At 46.0% G+C, this 21,776-nt stretch overlaps 1 protein-coding gene across 4 annotated transcripts in view; it reads left to right on the top strand.

Moving 5' to 3' along the window:
* Positions 1-8,233: 8,233 nt before the first annotated feature.
* Positions 8,234-21,776, top strand: part of ARHGAP39 (Rho GTPase activating protein 39) — a 242,709-nt gene continuing 229,166 nt past the window's right edge. For 2 of the 4 annotated variants that reach the window (XM_061607089.1, XM_061607085.1), the window contains exon 1: positions 16,626-16,751. In XM_061607089.1, the coding sequence (XP_061463073.1) occupies positions 16,741-16,751 (11 nt within the window). In that variant the 5' untranslated portion in view covers positions 16,626-16,740. Of the gene's footprint in view, positions 8,299-11,827; positions 11,899-12,186; positions 12,311-16,625; positions 16,752-21,776 lie in introns of those variants that run through there. The other 2 variants (XM_061607087.1, XM_061607088.1) reach the window with 2 other exon arrangements.

Raw genomic sequence — 21,776 nt, 5'->3', positions numbered from 1 at the left:
AGAAGCCTTTGGTCTCCATTCCCCAGGGATGTGGAACATTTGTTACAAGGAGGGATGGGGAATGACAACAGAACACCTTGACGAAGGGCTGGAGTTCAGATTTCCAAGGAAGGCTTTTTGACAAGCGGGATCAGGTGCCTTTCGTAGCCTGCTGTGTTGAGAGTAGCATCTCTAGGAACGCCTCCACCCTCTTAGGGAAGGACGAATGTATCAATGTCACTTTCTCTCTCTCTCTCTCTCTTTTTTAATCTTAAACTCCATTCTCTACATTTCTACAGCACTTTGAGAATTAAAAAAAATCCTCCTGGAAATTTGCTGGAGTTTTGGTGCAAAAATTTCCTGATACACACATTATTTTGTATGCAGTTTTGAGGAATCCACACATTTTTGCAAGCAGTTTTCCCTGACTTAATGCATTTTGTATGTTATTTCCACATACGTATCCTTTTTTTGCACGCGGTCTCCTAATATATGCACTTTTGTACACACTACTTGATTGGAGAATTGTATTGCGAAATTTGAAGAAGTGCAAATTTCAGAGGATGTCATTGTATTTCGGTTTGAGAAGTGCTTATTAGGTTGTTTCTCATTAAAATGCAGACAGAACTGAATCCTGTCCCCCCATACCTACTCCCTCCCAGGGACAACCCATTTTGCTGAGACAAACGACAAGGAGACACTGCCCTGTTCCATGTACAGAATACAACTGCAGTGGCAGTTTAATTTGTTTTCAGCACTGGTCTTGGGACATCCACCATTCTTGAGGGCAGCAGCCTAGCTTAGGAGGGGCAGGGCAGGCTAAGTTTAGGGGACTCAGGGGGAACTCCATCCACCCCCACCAGCATCTGCCATTGAATGCAGGTGCTTCAAAGTGCCTAATGATAGGACTGGCCCTCTCCTTTCCCAGTTATTACAATCTTCTCAGGAGGTTTTGCTCCATGACTGGCCCCTTTCATTGTGGTGTTTGTCTTTGGTATGAATTTTTTCCCCCTGATAAAAAGTATCCAGGCCACTTCATTACATGTAAGTAGTTAGTGAAGTCCTTGCTGTATTGTCAGTAGTTTGGGGAACTTCCGCAGGACATAGAAAGTGGACCTTTAGTGTTGTGGCACCAACCCTTTGGAATTCCCTCCCCTTAAATATTAGACAGGCGCCATCTCTATTATCTTTTCGGTGCCTGCTGAAGACCTTCCTCTTTCAACAAGCCTTTTAAGTTGAGACCTTATCCCAGTTTGTGTCTGTGCTGGAACTGCTTTTTAATATGTTTTTAAACTTTTTTTTTTAAAAAGATGTTTTAAAACTTTTTTTAAAAAATGAATGTTTTTAAAGTTGTTTTAATATGTTTTAAAGTTTTTATGATGTTTTAAAGTGTTTTTAGTACTTTTGTTTTAGCGCTTTTGTTTGCCACCCTGGGCTCCTATTGGGAGGAAGGGAAGGATATAAATCTAATAACAAATAAATAAACTTGGACTTGAACACAGCTTTGATTTATTTTTCTGACACTGATGTTATGATATGTTCCTTCATGACTGCTTTATGATTGTTTTGTCGTTTATAAGTGCTTTTATATTTGCTTGATATTTTTACTTTATTTTTATTTTATTGCCTTGCTTAGCACTTTGTGCACTGAATTGTGAAAATGTAGCCTATAAATTGATAAGGATCAACATGCCTTTTAAATCAATAGTGTTTCTTCCCACGTGCCCCATTACAGTCAGCAGAGGACACCCTCGTACTGCTGTCATCCATTAGTCAGGGTTAGATAGTGAGGGAACAGAGAGGGATTTCTCAAAGGCTGCTTTCCTCCACCCCTTTATGGAATTCTCTCCAACCGAAGTTTTTAAGTCCAAACCTGAGCACCTTTGGGAAGCACTGACAGAAGAGAAGACTGAGGGGAGATATGATAGCACTCTTCAAGTACATGAAAGGATGTCACATAGGGGAGGGCCGGGATCTCTTTTTGATCGTCCCAGAGTGCAGGACATGGAATAACGGGCTCAAGTTGCAGGAAGCCAGATTTCGGCTGAACATCAGGAAAAACTTCCTAACTGTTAGAGCCATATGGCAATGGAACCAATGACCTAGGGAGGTAGTGGGCTCTCCGACACTGGAGGCATTCAAGAGGCAGCTGGACAGCCATCTGTCGGGAATGCTTTGATTTGGATTCCTGCACTGAGCAGGGGGTTGGACTTGATGGCCTTATAGGCCCCTTCCAACTCTACTATTCTATGATTCTAGACCTATCTGTATGGATGGGTCTTTAGAGTTCTAGATTGAATCAGGAAAGGGTGGAGAAACTAACACACGGTGCATCAAGGAAAAGAAACAAAGGAAATGAGCCAGAGACCTGTCTTGTTTGCATCAACGGGTAGGCTCAATAAGGCCTTATAGATTATGGCCTTCTAGGGCACGCCCTGATGACAGCTGCTGGTGATTAGGCAGGGGGATAAATTTGATTCATTGTACTATAGTAGGGTAAAGTGTGCATAAAAATGTACACATTAGTGACAATAAAGTACAAAAATGCATTACATATGGGGAAATTGCAAAAATATGTACATTAGGCGAAATTGCAATACAAACGGTGTATATTAGGAGAAATTGGCACTAAAATGCTTGATTTTTTAAAAAAATTGCAAACTGATGTGAGAACTGAATTTAAGATTGGAAAAATGAAAAGATGAGAGAAACTTCAGTTGACAGATTCATCCATCCCTGCTGGTAATTAAGGTGTTTCTTGCTTGCTCTCAGGGAGACCCCTTACTCTGAAGTCACAGGATGACTCTGGGTCTGTAGATGCATACTGTGTCATCTCTCTTCTATCTGGGCCTAGACTTTTTGGCACCATCATTCTCACAGGCAACCATGGGCAGATGAAGCTATTCCTTTCACAAGAAGCTTCTAATTAAATGCTGCAATTTAATTTAAGGGGGAAGGAGAAGGAGGAAATAAAGACTGGAAAACAACACAGAAAACATTTGAATATGTCATGCTAGCAATGACGTTGTCTGAATGCTTTTATTTGTAAATTAAAAAGTATGCCTATATTCACCTCTGAAATGTTGGAGAGTATAGAACTGCAGCCATCACGATCCAGAGAGTTGCTAGCCAAGACATTAGTCATGGACTGATTTGTTAGAGCCTTTTTAATACCTCCAGAAACAAGGTCTAGATTACTAGGGCTGTATTTCTCATACCTACTAGCACCATAGATAACTAGAGTTAGATGCCTCTCCCCTTCAGCAAGTGTCTAGTGCAGGGGTCATAGAATCATAGAGTTAGAAGGGGCCTCTAAGGCATCGAGTCCAACCCCCTGCTCAATGCAGGAATCCAAATTAGAGCATCCCCAGCAGGTGGCTGTCCAGCTGCCTCTCGAATGCCTCCAGTGTTGGAGAGCCCACCTTCTCCCTCGTTCTTTGGTTCCATTGTCGTATGGCTCTAACAGTTAGGAAGTTTTTCTTGATGTTCAGCTGAAATCTGGCTTCCTGCATCTTGAGTCCATTATTCCATGTCCTGCACTCTGGGACGATCGAGAAGAGATCCTGGCCCTCCTCTGTGTAGAAGTCCTAGTCATCTAGACACCTCCTTGTTTCTAGAGGTATTAAAAAAGAACTGGGTGGGGAACCTCAGATCCAAGGGTTAAATCCGGCCACATTCACACCAGACATTTATTCCACTATTATTCCACTTTAAACCATCATGGCTTCCCTCAAAGAATCCTGGGCAGTGTAGTTTGTGAAGGATACTGAAAGCTGCTGGAAGACTCATGCTTCACTCACAGAGCTACAATTCTCAGTTTTCTGGGAAGAGGAAATGACTGTTAAACCACTCTGGATAACTGAAACTAAGAACATAAAGATAAGAACATAAGAAGAGCCTGCTGGATCAGGCCAGTGGCCCATCTAGTCCAGCATCCTGTTCTCACAGTGGCCAACCAGGTGCCTGGGGGAAGCCCGCAAGCAGGACCCGAGTGCAAGAACACTCTTCCCTCCTGAGGCTTCCGGCAACTGGTTTTCAGAAGCATGCTGCCTCTGACTAGGGTGGCAGAGCACAGCCATCATGGCTAGTAGCCATTGATAGCCCTGTCCTCCATGAATTTGTCTAATCTTTTAAAGCCATCCAAGCTGGTGGCCATTACTGCATCTTGTGGGAGCAAATTCCATAGTTTAACTATGCGCTGAGTAAAGAAGTACTTCCTTTTGTCTGTCCTGAATCTTGCAACATTCAGCTTCTTTGAATGTCCACGAGTTCTAGTATTATGAGAGAGGGAGAAGAACTTTTCTCTATCCACTTTCTCAATGCCATGCATAATTTTATACACTTCTATCATGTCTCCTCTGACCCGCCTTTTCTCTAAACTAAAAAGCCCCAAATGCTGCAACCTTTCCTCGTAAGGGAGTCGCTCCATCCCCTTGATCATTCTGGTTGCCCTCTTCTGAACCTTTTCCAACTCTATAATATTCTTTTTGAGATGAGGCGACCAGAACTGTACACAGTATTCCAAATGCGGCCGCACCATAGATTTATACAACGGCATTATGATATCGGCTGTTTTATTTTCAATACCTTTCCTAATTATTGCTAGCATGGAATTTGCCTTTTTCACAGCTGCCGCACACTGGGTCGACATTTTCATCGTGCTGTCCACTACAACCCCGAGGTCTCTCTCCTGGTCGGTCACTGCCAGTTCAGACCCCATGAGCGTATATGTGAAATTCAGCTTTTTTGCTCCAATATGCATAATTTTACACTTGTTTATATTGAATTGCATTTGCCATTTTTCCGCCCATTCACTCAGTTTGGAGAGGTCTTTTTGGAGCTCTTCGCAATCCCTTTTTGTTTTAACAACCCTGAACAATTTAGTGTCATCAGCAAACTTGGCCACTTCACTGCTCACTCCTAATTCTAGGTCATTAATGAACAAGTTGAAAAGTACAGGTCCCAATACCGATCCTTGAGGGACTCCACTTTCTACAGCCCTCCATTGGGAGAACTGTCCGTTTATTCCTACTCTCTGCTTTCTGCTTCTTAACCAATTTCTTATCCACAAGAGGACCTCTCCTCTTATTCCATGACTGCTAAGCTTCCTCAGAAGTCTTTGGTGAGGTACCTTGTCAAACGCTTTTTGAAAGTCTAAGTACACTATGTCCACTGGATCACCTCTATCTATATGCTTGTTGACACTCTCAAAGAATTCTAATAGGTTACTGAGACAGGACTTTCCCTTGCAGAAGCCATGCTGGCTCTGCTTCAGCAAGGCTTGTTCTTCTATGTGCTTAGTTAATGTAGCTTTAATAATACTTTCTACCAGTTTTCCAGGGACAGAAGTTAAGCTAACTGGCCTGTAATTTCCGGGATCCCCCCTGGATCCCTTTTTGAAGATTGGCGTTACATTTGCCACTTTCCAGTCCTCAGGCATGGAGGAGGACCTTTAACTCTGTGAGAATAGAGGTCTCTTCACAAACTACACTTCCCATAATTCTTTGGGGGAAGCCATGACTGTTTAAAGTGGAATTAAATGTCTGTTGTGAGTGTGGCCACACACACGAGTATTCAGTGTCTAGCTTACTGTGTTGATAAAGGCCACAACCACACCATCCATAACAAATAAATAAATAAATAAATTTATTCAACTATTATTCCACTTTAAACAGTCATGGCTTCTCCCAAAGAATCATGGGAAGTGTAGTTTGTGAAGGGTGCTGGGAGTTGTTAGGAGACCCCTATTCCCCTCCCAGAGCTACAATTCTCAGAGTTCTCTGGGAAGAGGGACTGACCATTAAACCTCTGTAAAAATTATAGCTCTGTGAGGAGAATAAGGGCCTCCTCACAACTCTCAGCATCCTTCACAAACTACACTTCCTAGGATTCTTTGGGGGAAGCCATGACTGTTTAAAGTGGAACAATAGTGGAATAAATGGATGGTGTGAATGTGGCCTCCATCCCTCCACGCTCCTCTGTCTGACTCTCAGAACTCCCCCCAGGCCACTCCTCCTCTCTCTAGGCCATATCCCTCGCTGGCCTTGCTTCACACCTCATCTGTTTTTGCCTGGCTTGAATGTGTCCTGATAATGAGTTTTCCTTGCCTGGATGGTGGACAGAGAGTGGTGGCTGAGTGTGCGTAGAAACTAGCCTGCCGTACAAAGGTAAAAGCATACATTAATTGCTCTGCTGCGTTTTCCTCTGGCCCCGCCCACTAGTGGTATGTGGTGCACGGAAGGATGCCAAAAGAGGAGTTTGGCTCTTGGGCCGAAAAGGGTTCCCTGCTCCTGCTCTAGGGGTTTGGTAGCATTGATGCCTGCACAGAACTCCTGCTTCCTCAAGCAAATCTAATTTCCTGTTCACTACACTGCAGGGACCTGCCTCTTTGCACTTGGATCTGTGCTTCAGACCTCTCTCTGGAATTAGAGCAATTCAGCCAGTCACTGCTAGAGGCTTCACAGCCCCCCCCCACAAAATCCCTTTGAGCATGGCAAGCGAGCGGCCTGTAAACAGACCCTGAAGCACTGGAGACTAAAAGTCTGAACAAAAACCTGGTGCGGATTCACTTCCCCACTGACATCGCCAGCAGTCTCCACTGCTGTCAAGTCCATTTTCCGCTTTGATGTCTGTCCCCCCCCCCCTTGCTACCCAGCGTTATTTTTGCTGCAGTGAATCTGGTCTGACACATGGGGCCATTTGCATGTCTAACTACTAAGATGGTTGTTTTTATTTTGGGGCCATGTAATCAGAGGCTGCCTCCTCTCTGAATGAGGCAAGGAGCGGATGCACAGAAAAGAGGCAAAATAGCACAGTCGCCCAGGGTACGTTGGAACCTCCAGATATTTGCAGCAGAATGTAAATTCTTTGGCTCATGATTTTTAATTTGAGAAATAACTCACAGAGATGCTGCCAAGAGCCCAGCATCTCCTTCCTTTTATAAATCCCGCTTGATGAAAAACAGAATGACAGGCACTGTATATAAGACAGTAATACTTTGCCCTTCAGTGGCACTGCAGGAATTGCTGAACACAGACTTAAATGACTTCAGCTGGACACATCAGATCATAGGTTCAGAGTATCCCTCCCTACCCAGGATAGCCCCAATCACAACAATATTATATATTTATATATTTATGATGATGATGCAACACCTAAAAGACCAATCAACCAAGGTAGAGCAACCCCCCACCCCAAAGAATTAGACAAAGGGAGAGGCTGGCTCATACGAATATCTGGGTGCAAGTACTCCCAAAGATAATCGTGCTTCCAAAGAAAATGGGCAGAGACTTGTGACAACAGGTGTCAGCTGTTCCTGTTTTGGCCTTTGGCAATGCTTTTAAGAGGTTTTGTGAATGATCACCCTCCACATAGGGTTGCCAGGTTCAGGGCCTGAGACTGATCCTGTATCTTTAGGAGAAGAGAATGTCAGCCAAGTGCAGGTGTTCTTGCAACTCTGTAATGGGAAAAACCACAAGGTGGAATTCTCCCCTCTGCACAACTTTTAAAGATACACAAGACTTTTTGGTTGCCAGGCCCAGCCTCCAAGAGGTCTTCTGTATCTTTAAAAGTTGTGCAGGGGGCAAGGAGAATTCCACCTTGTGGTTACAGTGTTGCAAGAACACCTGCACTTGGCTGACTTTCTCTTCTCCTAAAGATACAGGATCAGTCTCAGGCCTTGAACCTGCCACCCTACATTGTATAGACCCGAGGGAGGGGGCTGTGACTGAATTTTCTTAATGGAGGAAAGGATAAATCTTTATTCCAGTGCACATACATGTAAGTGTGCACAATTTAAATTAAGACCAGTGCTCAAAGTGGTTTGATTCCAGTGGATGATGTTGCGTCAAAGCAAGTGCTACCTGACAAAGAAATCTGAACGTTTGGGGAAGTGCATTTGTTGCACAAGACTTCCCAATCAACAACTGTGCACCCTGACATTTTTGGTATGTGATTGCATCCCACCTGAAAATAGTGACAGCCTGGAAGCACCCTTAGACTGCAAAAGAGAAGACTGACCAGGGAGGGGGGTGTGTGTGTGTGTGTGTGTGTGTGTGTGTGTGTGTGTGTGTGTGTGTGTGTGTGTGTGTGTGTGTGTGTGTGTGTGTGTGTGTGTGTGTGTGTGAGAGAGAGAGAGAGAGAGAGAGAGAGAGAGAGAGAGAGAGAGAGAGAGAGAGAGAGAGAGAGAGATGAGGACATTCTTCAAATACCTGGAGAACTGTCACATAGAAGGAGGCAAAGTCTTGCTCTCTCCTGTTCCAGAGGGAATAACTGGATCTCAGTTACAGAACGGCAGATTTCTGCAGAAACTTCTTGATGGTAAGAGCGTCGCTGGGGGTTTTCAAGCAGAGGCTGGATAAACCATCTTGTGGGGATACTTAAGTGCTGGATTTCCTGTGCAGAGCAGGGGTGGAATTAGAGATAGTGCAGGCTGGTCTTTTGGGGCAAATGAGGCCTTGCCCCACCATCCTCAGTCTGCGTGTGCCTGCCTGCCTGCCTGATTACTTTTAAGCAGCCCAGAGGGTGGCCCTGGCTGTCTGCTTTTTGTTGTAGAACTCAGCAGGACGATGAGGAGGATAAAACTAGAATTAGTTTTTCACGGATAATAAAGCTATCCATGGCTACTAGCCATGATGGCTGTGCTCTCTCACCATAGTCATAGTCCGGATGCTTCTGAATACCAGTTGCTGGGAATCGCAGTTGGAGAGAGTTGCTCTTGTCAGGTCCTGCTTGTGGACTTCCCATAATGGGCAACTGGCTGGCCACTGTGAGAACAGGATGCTAGACTGGATGGGCCAGTGGACTGATGCAAAAGGCTCTTCTTATGTTCTTAGTTGGCTCTGGCTTTGCTATCATTTAGTTCCCTGCCTCTTGCCATCCCAGTCCTAATGAGCATCAGCTGCCACTGATTACACAGCCTAAAAGGCAATATCTAGTTCCAAAATTGTATTTCCCACATGCCTTGCCACCCCCTCAGCACTTTCTCACCTCATTCCTATGTAGATTTGGCCTGGCATCCTGTTAGGGTTGCCAGGCTCAGGGCCTGAGACTGATCCTGTATCTTTAGGAGAAGAGAAAGTCAGCCAAGTGCAGGTGTTCTTGCAACTCTGTAATGGGAAAACCCACAAGGTCAAATTCTCCCTTCCCTCTGCACAACTTTTAAAGATACAGAAGAGCTCTTGGTTGCCAGGCCCAGCCTCCAAGACATCATAAGAACATAAGAACATAAGAACATAAGAAGAGCCTGCTGGATCAGGCCAGTGGCCCATCTAGTCCAGCATCCTGTTCTCACAGTGGCCTACCAGGTGCCTGGGGGAAGCCCGCAGATACATGTAAAGATGTAAAGATACATCTTCTGTATCTTTAAAAGTTGTGCAGGGGGAAGGGAGAATTCTACTTTGTGGTTTTTCCCATTACAGGGTTGCAAGAACACCTGCACTTGGCTGACTTTCTCTTCTCCTAAAGATACAGGATCAGTCTCAGGCCCTGAACCTGGCAACCCTACTTCCTGTGTCTAATTTTGCACTTTATTTTATTACTCACCCAGTAAGGCTTCCACAGGCATGTTTACTTGGAAGTAGGGAGGGGAGAGAAATGCAGTTCAGTTTGGATTTAAAGCTGCATATAACAAATCTGCAAGTTCTGAAACAATATGAGAACCCAAGAGACAGCCATCCTTTGAAATTTGCATTAATTTTGCGATATAGTTTTCCGGCCAAACACTGTTTACAAAAATGCATATATATGGGGAAAGTGGCATAAATGTGAGGAAAAACAGCATACAAAAATTATATTAGGAGACGTTCTTGCACAAATGTACTCACAAGGCAAGACTGTATAAAATGGGTTTATTAGGAGAAAGCTGCACTAAAAAGCTGAAGAATTTTCATGAGCATTTTTTTAAAGTGCAAATTGCTGCAAAACTGAATTTAAGACTGGAAAAATGAGAAACCGTGAGATCAGAAACTGACAGATCCTTCCATCTCTGCTTGGAAGAAAACTCAACTGATTTCAGTTAGACTGGCTTCCTCTTTAAGTGCGCTTAGCATTGCAGCCTTAAAGAGGAAGTTGCTCATCCTACTTTTAGACATGTTTTAGGCTATGAACTGGTTGGTTGGCGGAGGTGCCATCCCTCAGACTTGCCCTCTGGTAGCTCTGATGCAGATCTGTGACTAATGTGTGAGATGCCAGCATCATTTTGCCTACAGATACCAGGTGTCATTGTTGCTATGGAAACAGACTCTTGCACGGGGGTGGGTGGGGCTTAGTTAGTGTGTCTCCTCACCTCTTTGTAGTTGCTGCAAAGAGGCTAAATTGCCTTTTGAGTAATAAGAACAGGGCATCCCCTCTCAGAGCACATTTGTGTCCAAAACCCCACACCATTAAAAATTACATGCTGGGTGCCCCCAACTGGACATCTCACAGCATCAATAATTGTCATTGCAGCCACAGTCCCTCATCTTCAACAGGGATATAATAAAACTGACCTCCTTTGCAGGGTTGTTGTAAGGATTACTCCAATAATGTATGTGAAACACTTTTGAACATTCTCCAGTGCTATATAAATGTTTAATATTGTTGTTATGAAGATCAAAGCAGGGCTTAAACATCTGTTTTCTGCAGAAGGGTTCAGCCCTGGCACATGTAAAGTAATAACCAATTGCCTCTAAGCATGCACAAATGCCTTCCTTGCCACTGAGAGTCACTTCAAACAGAAATTGTGGTCATTAAAGCTGCATTCAGACAGCTGTTTATTCCATCTTCCCGATGTTTCCTTGCCTGATAACGTCCACATTTTATTTGATCTTTCACACAATGTAAAAGCCACTTCTGGAAATCTAGCAGGATATAGTGGAAGTTTAGTGCTCATTTCCATGTTAATTGCTTCCAGAAAAAAATCCATTTGCAACCCCATTAACCCAGAAAAATCACAGGAGTAAAGAGACAAAATTTAGGTTGATATACCGGTATACAGTTCTTTCCCATCAACTTCACGGGGAAACAGTGACATTTCCAATGACGTTCAGTGTTGTGTCAGACCATGTGCGCTGGTGTGAGTGAAATTTAGCACGACTTGGCAATATATTGGTCAAAACACATTTTCATAAGGCATCCGGTACTGCAGTGAGGAGCTTGGAAAAGTTACTTTTTTGAACTACAACTCCCATCAGCCCAATCCAGTGGCCATGCTGGCTGGGGCTGATGGGAGTTGTAGTTTAAAAAAGTAACTTTTCCAAGCTCTTGCTCAGAAAGGAATGTTAGCAATCAGGACAGAAAGGCTACCGTTATAATCAGTAACACAATAAACCCCATGTCTGAATACAGCCATAGGATAAAAACAAGAGAAATGTGTCATGTGAGCAAAATTGTTTTCTCTTTCTCCAGAAGGTAGTAGTTGAACCAATGAGTTCAAATTACAGCTAAAAGAATTTCCATTAGGAAGAATGTCTTGTCAGTATGCGCTGTTCAATAGTAAAACAGACTGCCTTGGAAAGTGGTGGACTCTCCTTCATTCGAGCTTTTTAAGCATAGGCTGAATGGCCACCTGTCTGAGATGTTGCCTCTATCATCAGCAGGGGGTTGGATTTGATGACCTTTGGGGTCCCTTCATACTCTATGATTCAATGTGTGACAGCTGTCACATTTACTCCTGATGTGCACACCCCAGTAAATTGTGATAAATTCCCTTGTAATGCAGAAGGAGATAAAAATATGGGCAGTTTCCCCATAATTTCACAAGCCGCTTTTCCATTAATAAGGAATATTCTGAAAGGTTTGCTGGACTGGCCATCTGGATCTGTCTATTAATTCACTCATTTGTTAATGCCATTTCTATTTCACCAAATAGGTGAAGCTGTCAGGATGGCTCATTGACAGAAGGCCTGCAGCTGATCTGGAATCTTTGAATCCTAAACTACAGTAAGATGAACACTGTAGCAGTTCCTTATGTGGATTCTTCTTTTCAATCCTAGGTTCTTGGGCTTTAGAATCCCTATGAGTGCTTCTTTTCCCTTTTTCGGTACATTTCCTTATTGTTTAAGCCACTTTATGCATTTGTTTAAGAAGTATCTGCAACATTTACGTATTGTGCGTGTTGTTTATGTTATTTTAATTTTGGCTTTGTATGAATTATTTCACTATACTTCTAAAGGTCTTTTAAAACTTTCTTTAGGCCCATATTGAGTTGATATTTCTTGTGCTTTTCAGGCAACTCTATCTTGTCCAAACAGTGGATTGATGGAAAAGCTGCAGTCCTGTGCATGCCTTTCTGGGAGACAGCCCCAGTGAACACAGTGGATCAGTTCTGAATAAATATCCACAGGCTTGTGTTGTAAGTTGTTTAATCTTTATTTTAATTGTTTTGCTTTCTTATGGATCCCGTAGAAAATGTGGAATATAGTTTGCAGAACCCCAAAAGTGCGCTTGCTCGATTGCACCTTTAAACTCTGTACCTCCGGGGAACAACAACATCAGCACCCTCACAACATTTGAGGAGCAATTAATGGTAAAAGGACCATGCTCAAATTAACTTCCAATAGAAAATTCCAGAGTTCCGTTGCCCGTCCACCCCAGTCTGCACACTGTCTGCCCCTTGTTGGTGGTCACAAATTTCCCATAAGCCTTAGCCTTTGGCCGCTGTGTCATTTCAGACTTTGTCATACATTATTCACGAAGAAGAGAATATATTATTTTTCTCACAGGTTAGAAAAAGATGATAGTTAACAGTAATTGTCTCTCTGTAGGCAATGCAACATGGGCCCACAAATGGCTTTTGGTGAGAAATATTATTTGTATAGTTGTACGCTTGTATACATTTATCTTCTGTATGTCACCTTGAGCAATTTTTTTAATTGGGAAAGCAACTAACATAACATACATACATAAAATATTACAAATACTTCAGAGACCGTGTGTGAGGGAAAGCAAGGGCAACCGCCTGCAGGAAATATGGAAGATTTGGGAACAGAGTTAGCACAGGAAGACTTTCAACCAGTTTCAACAACTTTTCCGTGCATGTGTGTAACAGTATGGCTGTTTGTAACCTTCAGCAAGTGTGTGGGGAATGGATAGTGTGAAGATGCAAAACTGAGTAAGGTGAGCAGGTTAGGAGAGGGTCTTAACTGACCGCAGAAGCTTCCTATAGTTACAGTAAAATAACAGGACTGAAACAAACCCCCACCTTGCACCTCCCCAAACTACCACACACAAGTGTTGTGCCTATGTGTTTCCCTCATGCCTCTGGGAAACGTCTCAAGCAGTAGAGTCTAATGCGCAAGGGCACACTCCTAGCCCACGGCTTGTTTGAAGAGAGAGGTTTGCTGTCTGAGGCGATCCAAGCACAGAGAGCTGCTTGCGTCACCTTTGTCTAGCTTTAGTCTTCTGGCGACTCCTTTAGATGCATAAACTGGCTAATCATGGCCTCAGAGGAAGTGTCCTACCTAATTCTCTCCAATTGATTTGGGAAGAGTTGTGGTGGGGGCTCTGAGGCGGTAACCCTGAGTTCTAGTGTTAGGAGTGAAAGTTTAAAAATTTCTGTCTCCACTTTTCCCTACATAGTGAATAGTTTTATAAAGCTCTGTCATGTCCTCCTTCAGTTATAATTTTCCTCACTTAAAAAGCCTCAGATGCTTGAGGCATAAAACATTGACTGGGTCAATCCTATTAATGTGCTTGTTCACACTCTCAGACAACTCCAGACATTTGGTGAGGTGGACTTTCTTATAGGAGCCGGCTTATTATAGGTGTTGCGGGTGCTTCCTTGATGGGTTGCTGTGCTTGAATTCTGTCTCCGCAAGGCTTGTTCTTCAAAATGCTGGAAGAATTCCATCTGTAACAATGTAATTTACCTGAAACAGACATTTATTTAACACATTTATAGACAGCTTTTCAGGTGTACAGGACATTAGACTAAATGGCTTAGTCAATTTCCTGGCTGCCGTTTAAAATACTGGTTTTACACTGAATTCTTTCCAATCCTCCAGTAAGGAAACCTATGTTAGTGTTAGGAGATCAGCAACAACTTTACCTTTGAGTGCTTCCCAGCATTCTCAGGTGTAGAGCATCTGGACCTGCTAGCAACTGATGATGCCAGGATGACAACCCTAAAGCCACAGAGGCTCCGTACATCTGGGATGGAAAACCTGTGGCCCTCCAAATGTTGTTGAACTACAGCTTCCATCAGCCCTGATCACTGGCTATGCTGGCTGGGCGGATGGGTGTTAGAAGTTTGACAACATCCAGAGACCCACAGTTTTCCCATCACTGCCTTTCTTTATATCAGCCTTCTGTAACCTCATGCCCCCCAGATGCCCTGGGCTGATGGGAGTTGTAGTCCGAAACATCTAGAGGGCACCAGGTTGGGAAAGGCTGCAATCTCTCTCTCTTTCTTTCTCCCCCCCCACCTCAGTTGTTTGATACCTTGCCTGCAAGCCCATGTGCCTGTTACTTTCACATCTCTCAAGAAATTCTCACAGGTGAACATGCATTCAGAACATTTTAAGGAGAACAAAAATTTATTATCTAAAAACTAAGTATTAGTTAGTTTAAATATCACTTGGCCACGAGTGATTGCCAATGAATGAATGAGCAAGAGCCACACCCAAAATGAACTTAGGACCAGCCCACTCAAGGGGCAGAACCTGGAGAGGGCAGAGCTTTTGCTGTAAAAGGAGTCCAATAAAGTCAAGCTGGTTGTAGACCAGGAGTGTAGTGGCAAATTCAAGTGTACAGGATCTCTTCATGATAGTCACAGTGATGCCCCCCCTCTTTGTGTTGTGGGTTGAGAATGAGATCCTTGTTAATGCCTTGTCCCAACAATAACAGGTGCCCCTAGGAGCCAATAAGCATGAAAGGGGAGAGTCTTAGCTACTGAAGAGAGTCTTCTCAGTGGTTGACTCATCTCCTTTCACTTTGATTGGCTCCAGTCAGAAGGAAAAGACAAGGAAACATGTTAGAAGACTCTTCTCAGTTGCTCCTAGGAGACATAGGAACCCTGCTCCCCCAAAAGTAATTGGTTTAAGATCCCTCCCGAGACCCCAGATGACTACACCTCTGTTGTAGACTTGATAGGAAGAGGGGCAGTAAGTATATAATTGAAAACGGAGGGGGGTGCTTTTCTATAGGTAAGGGCTGTGTATAGGAGTGTAGTGCTGTGTGCTGTGGGATGGATGGAGAAAAACGATGGTAGAATCAAACTCTGAAGGTTTTCTGCTGATGTGAAGCCTGGAGGTGTGTAAGGAGACAAGATGTTAGTTGTGGTTCTGTTTGTTGTACCTTGGAATGTATTGTAGGGTTTATTCTACTCTGCGGTCACCAGTGCCTACTGAATTATTTTGAAGATAAATGGTTGTAGTATTAATACTGTATGCTCACTAGGGATTTTTTTTTATTAAGTGGCATATCAGTCTTGCTAAATAAAATACAAATGGTACTTTTTGAGGGTGGTAAAACTGTAGTGTACTTATTTAAAACTTTAATTTGGTAATGGTGTAGCCTGGTATTGCATTAAAAAAAAGTTATTGGAGTGAGGTGTATGATGTTTAACATGCCCTAATTTGTACCAAAAAAGAAATAAATTAATGTGTGCATTATCAAAAGGAACTATTCCAGTAGAACCATGATTTAAGTACCTTTTTTTTTGCTCTCTAGTTAACTTCTGCAGCCTTCCCTAATCTGGTGCCCTACAGATGTTTTGGATTACAATTTCCATTAGACCCAGCCAGCATGTGAAGTCCAAAATGTTTGGAGGACACCACATTGTGCTTTCTTTGTGTTGTTAGCATAGATTTAAATACATGTTTTTCTACCAAATATGGAAAACTAAAGTTTGGCTTGAGGTGGGTGTCATAGGAATTTTGGGTGGTATTCAGTGCTAATTGGTATTCTACCCTAAGGGATATGAGCAACTTAGGTTCATTAATTTCAAAGGGGTCTGCTTTGAGCAGGGCTTAGTTGAATACAACCCAGTAACTCTACAAATACTGAACTATGAGATAGTACCTATCAATGGAGGTTTATGAAATTTCAATTCGTTCCAGTTGCAGGAAATTAAAATAGTGGAAACTAATAGTGCTGGAAACTGAAATAGTTGTCTTAGCGGCATGACAAGTTACAGATGAGCACGGGGAATGTGCACATGAAATCTGAAATACAAAGGCTTTGTCCACATTAAAAAGAAGGTGCCGCTGAGCATGTGCAGAGTGCTTTTCTTCCTGCCACCGTCCCTTCCCTTCCCAATACGCCTGTGACTGAGGAGGGGACAGCATTTTAAATCAGGGGTGTCTCTTTGAGCGCTGTTCTTGGGGAGGGGGCAGCGTGTTGTCTGTGGGGTAAGGGGGCGGCCGCATTCCCGAGCCTTCCTCTCTCCATCCTTTCTATGCCCAAACATGGCCGCCAGCACAGGTGGATGGGCAGGCTGTCGAGAGGAAGCCTTGAAACTACAGCTCCAATGAGCACCCGAGGCGCCGGGGGCGGGGCCGTGCAGCAGGCTGCTGGCCGGGTTGGCTGGGCGGAGTCTTGAGCGCGGAGGCCCCGCCCCCCGGAGACTCCGATTGGCTGCGGGCCGTTGTCGGTGGTGACGGCGGGACGCGGCTGCATCGTCTCCTCCTGGCCGACGCTTCCAGTTAGTCAGTCGGTCAGTAGCCAGGAGGTGGCGGCGGCGGGGGGCGAGGAGCCGCAGCGCTGCCGGGGCCATGGGCTGCCGGGCGGGGGCCGCCGCCCCTCGCCGCGCCCGGTGACGACCCCGCCGGCTCGGGGGAGAAGATGGCGGAGAGGTAGGAGGACGCCCCCTCCCCAAATGCAGGAGACCCCCCCAGACACCCGCAGGCGCTAGGTGGGGGGCAGGAGACCCCGTCCCGTAGCAGCCCCCCTCGCACCCCGGGGGAGGGGCTGCTGCATCACGGCCCCGGTGGGAGGGGCGCCCCCACCCCGTCCCAGGTCCTCGGGTGCTGCGGCGCCAGGATCCCCCTCCCCCAAATCTGCCCCCCCTCCCGAGTCGTTCCGGCGCTTGCCTTTTTTTTGTTTTGCATCCCCCTCCAGCCAGATCAGCCCCATTCCAGCGCCAGAACCTGCTCTCTCACCCCGAAGTCTGCCCTCTCTTCTCCCCCCCAAATACCTCCATAGCATCAGTGCCCCCCCAACCCTTGCCCTTCCTCGTCCGGCGGCTTCTTCTCCTCCTTCAACCACGTTGGCTCCATTGATATCATTTTTTGGGTGGGGGGCACCCTGTAAGGGTCGAAGCAACCCCACCCATCGCCATGTCGGCACCCCCTTTATTTTAAACTCCCGCGGCCCCTCTTTCCCGGTTCAGGGGCACTTTCGCTCCATTCTCCCACTTCCAGACCCTTTTTAATCAGTCCTTCTGGACCCTGCATCGCAGCTCATTGGGTCCCCCCATGTTTTCTGCAGCACCCCTCTGCTTTCCACTGCCCTGCTTTATGGACCCCCCCTTGCAGCAGCAGTAGCACCACCGCCTTCATTTTTTATCTGGACTTCCCCCCTGCTCTTTTCCCTTCTGGAGGGGGGGCATTCAAACCCTTCCCTCCCCCATATGAGACTTATGGGGAGGGCACCCCTCCTAGCTTTTCCTCCTGTGTCTTCCTTGCTCTGCAGGGGGTCCCCTCTTCTGCATACTCCTCCTCCCCAGTCGCCACCTATGCCCCACCCGGTATATGGACGGGATGCTGGTCTCTTTGAGGTGCTCGGAGGGGACCCCCCAAAATGTATTCTGAACCCTGTGCTGCTTCTCCCCTTCCAGCCCATTCTGGGGACCTCTAGGAGGCTCTGCACCCTCAGTTTCGGTGGCTCTAACCCCAGGTGCCCGTCTCCACTTCCTGGGTGCCCCTCCTCTCTCCAGCCTGGGGCACCCGATCTGGAGGGGCAGGTCCTCCTCCCTGACCCCTCCACTTCTCCCACCCCAGAAGCCTGGCTTCTTTCCGTTCAGCTGGGGTCGAGGAGGTGGCCCAGTAGGTTCTCCCCATTTCTGATTCGGTCCCTTAACTGTGCTCTTCTCCAGACACTACCACCATCCCCCCCACCCAAAAATACTGACCAATTTGTGTGGGGTGGGGCAAAAGGCTTCCCCATATAGCTGAGCGGTGATGGGACTTTAACTGGGGAAGGGCCTTGAGCTATTCCTTGGGGCTGTGTGTGTGCGCGGGCGGGGGGGGGAGGAGAACTGATTGAGGCCAATGAATGCCATCCTTTGGCCTCTGAGCCCTTCCATCCCCTTGGGAGGAATGTGCCCTTTTCCTGGCAGCCCCGCTTGTCTTCTCCACCGTGTCTTGGAGATTGCCCCTTCCTGGGGGGCCTTGCGTGCCCGTCCCCTTCAGCCCTGCCCCCTTCCTCTTCCGCCCCCCCCAATGGCACCTGCTGTGGCCCATCCCTCCACTGGCAGGTGGCTTTTCCCCATGCCCAGCCCTGTCGCTGCTTCTATTGCCTTTCCTTTCCTGCTACTGGGCTTTTGAGTCTGGGGTGGGGGCACTCTGCTGCCGCCGCCTCATCAGATACCTCTGGTTTTAAGGCAGCCCCTTTCCCTGCTGGGGTCAGCTCTCCCCCCCCCCTTTATCCAAAGCTATGGGGTGTGTGTATGTATGAGAAAGAAATCTCTCTCTACACTGAACACGGGCACATTTTTTTCCTGCTGTATCTGTAGGGCTTTGTGCTTCTTGTGCATTGGGGGGGGAGTTTAATTGCAGGTGAGAATTGGTGGTGCAGAGTGGGGCATGGTGGGTGGGTTTAATTTTTTTTTTTTGGAGGGATGGGCTCTTAAGTTGGCCCTGAGCCAGGTGAACCGGGGCATGTTTGGTAGGGGATTGGCACATCTGAAATTAAGCCTCTTGAGAGGCATGTCGGAAGCATGCAGGTTTGGCCAGAGGTGGGGCCCCGGGGCTTTCGTGGGTGGGTGGAATGGCTTGGATGCTTATTTACAGCACCACGAGGCGCATTGGCCGTTGGCTTAAGCCCATGAAGCTAAGCCGGGTGGGGGAAATGCAGTGTGATTGGGGTGCGGTGGCGGTGGGGAGATGCAGGTCGAGGGTTGAGATTGCAAGCGTGGGTGATGCAGGCATTCGGTCTGGAGCTGCCCTTTGGAATGCTCAGGGTGGGCTGCCAGGGGTCCGCTGGTGCAGTGGGAGGGATTGGGGTGTAGAGGGGGTAAAGGTTTGCATTTGGGTGGAGTGTGTGGGGCTGCAGCGGCAGACTCAGAATGGCGCTGTGCTCGGAGCATCCAGGGGTGATGCCTCTGTTCTTGGACCGCCTTACATTTGCTGTCCCTGAGCTTCCTCGCCTGCTCTGTCTTGCTCTTTTATCATGTGAGCTGCTTGCTAACCTACTGCAAGATGGGGAATTATACATCCCCCTCCCAATACCACTTGAATTAACCCTTGAGTGGTAACCTTGGCTAACATGACTCTACACCTGGAAAACAAGAGGAGTGGAGCTGTTATGTGAGGATTCCGGCTGTGTGGAACAGGCAGCTGGCGGCTTAGATTGAGGTGTGTGTGGCTGGTCCAATAGCGAGCGAGATGCGAGGGGCAATGGGACCTGGTAGGTGGGTGGGCAGTCCTGCCTCTGAATTGGTGGCTTAGATCTTGCATGCAGCATGCGCCCTGCATGGTTGCACTGGATACTGATAAACGTGACACCCGTTAGTTTGGTGTGAACACAGCGGGGAGAAGCTGCCTTCATTTGCATCTGCGCTGTCAAGTGCTAATTGCTCAGGAGTCTAGTGTTGGTGGAATAGACCCACACTCTTTCATTTTGAATAATGGAGCATGAATGTAGCAAGAGTGAGCCTATTTCTGTCTCTAAAGAGCAGGGTGGGGTCCACAATGCATCTTTTTATCTTGATTAAGGTACAGGCATAGAGTCTGTTCACTGAATCGTAGAGAAACCTGGTTTTAAGATAAAAGTAGTTGTGTTGGTCCATAAGGGGGAAAAATAGAGAGTCAGTATTAGAGGAATGCCTCTATTAGGCCAGCCAAAATATTACAAAGCAGTGCATGAGCGTTCAAGTTCCCCAGAACTCTTCATAGGGCTAGATGTTAAAAAATTAAGAGATGGAAGAGAACGGTATGTGGAGAAGATTGCTAGTGGTGTTCAAGCCATAATTATCTGCTTCTCCTAAGTCTTAAGATGGAGTATTGAAGGAATTGGAAGACATTCGGATAAGAATTTTATTCATGCTTTTGTACACTGCCTTGGAATCTTTTGCTGAAGAGCCTTTTTAAGACATTTTTCATTTAAGAGAAGAGTTTTGTTTGAACTTCAGGGAATGAGTCTGTCAGTAAGGAAATGGAAATGGCCTGCCTTCAAGTTGATCCCGACTTACGGCGACCCTATGAATAAGGTTTTCATGGTAAGCGGTATGCAGAGGGGGTTTCCCATTGCCTCCCTCTGAGGCTAGTCCTCCTCAGCTGGCTAGGGCCACAGCTGCACCAACCAGCCCCTTCCTTGTCCGCAAGTGCCAGCTGGGGGGCAACTGGGCTCCTTGGGACTACGCAGCTTGCCCACGGGTTCACAGGTGGCAGGGCACTTAACCCCTGAGCCACTCACTGTGGGGTGATCTTTAGCTGGCCTTGACGCCCAGGTGACACGAGTGGGGATTTGAACTCACAGACTCTGGACTCCTGGCCAGGCTCTCCTCCCCACTGTGCTATACCAGCTGTAGAGGCAGCTCCTTAATGTGCTTGTATAGTGAGGGAAGGAGGCTTTTCTGCAGTATTGTGGGGCTTGGATGACAAGGCTGCTCTGGCTCCTGACTCAGTTTTGGGGTGTTGACCTTGAATGGAAGTAATCTGTGTTCTGCTGCCACTTTGACAGACAGCAATACTTTATGCTTTCCCCTTTAGGATGTGGCTTGGCTCACTTCCTTGAGCCTCTTAGCCTGCTGAGGTCTGTGTGGCTTCATCCTCTCAAGGGTCTGCTCAATCCTTGAGGTATGGTGTCTGGACTGGGTGACTTCAGATTCTTTTGTATTTATGAAATAACGCGTGTGGAGGTTGGAGGCCAGGAATGGCAAGTTCTGCCATTTTATTGCAAGGAAGAATTTGCATGGAGCGTGTCTTTCTGATCTCAGTAGAGCTGATCTTTGCGAAGTCTCTTTCAGTATTCCCCCTCCCCCCCTTGAAATTCCTTCCCAATCCCAAACCTGGAGTAATCATAATGTCACTGAATCATGTGCTGGCGTATTTGACCCCATTAAATGCTTTTGTTTTAGCTATTTGGATTTCTGTCTTACTCGTTTCTCAAATGTCAGTGCATGGGTTCTGCCTTTGGTTCTCCTCTGTGGAGATCTCCAAGAAGTTATGCATTCCAAGCACTTATCTGGCCAAAGAAATAGGAGGGGAAGTATTTTTTTCTCCTGGTTCTTGGACTGTTGTCAGGATTTGGGCATGAGATGCTGAACGTCGTCTGCTCTGGAATCTCATGGTAGAAGGATGTGGAGGAGACCCACCTTTGGCTGCCGTATCCCCTAGTCCTGGAATTTTACAGATGTCTTCCAAATCACTTCGGAGATTTATTTATTTATTATTTGATTTATATCCCACCCTTCCTCCCAGCAGGAGCCCAGGGCGGCAAACAAAAGCGCTGAAAACACTTTAAAAGAAAATAAAAACAGACCTTAAAATACATTAAAACATTAAAAACATTTTTTTAAAAAAGCTTTAAAAACATCTTAAAAAAGGGTTAAAACATATTGTTTTAAAAATATTAAAAATCAATTCCAACATGTGTGAGTGACATGTGAGTGGTATCTACAGAGTTTTACGAGGAGCTGGTAAGAGGGTGTTTTGCAA

The sequence above is a fragment of the Rhineura floridana genome, chromosome 1 (genome assembly GCF_030035675.1).
Source record: "Rhineura floridana isolate rRhiFlo1 chromosome 1, rRhiFlo1.hap2, whole genome shotgun sequence".
Taxonomy (NCBI): domain Eukaryota; kingdom Metazoa; phylum Chordata; class Lepidosauria; order Squamata; family Rhineuridae; genus Rhineura; species Rhineura floridana.
This window is presented reverse-complemented; position numbering and strand designations above follow the sequence as displayed.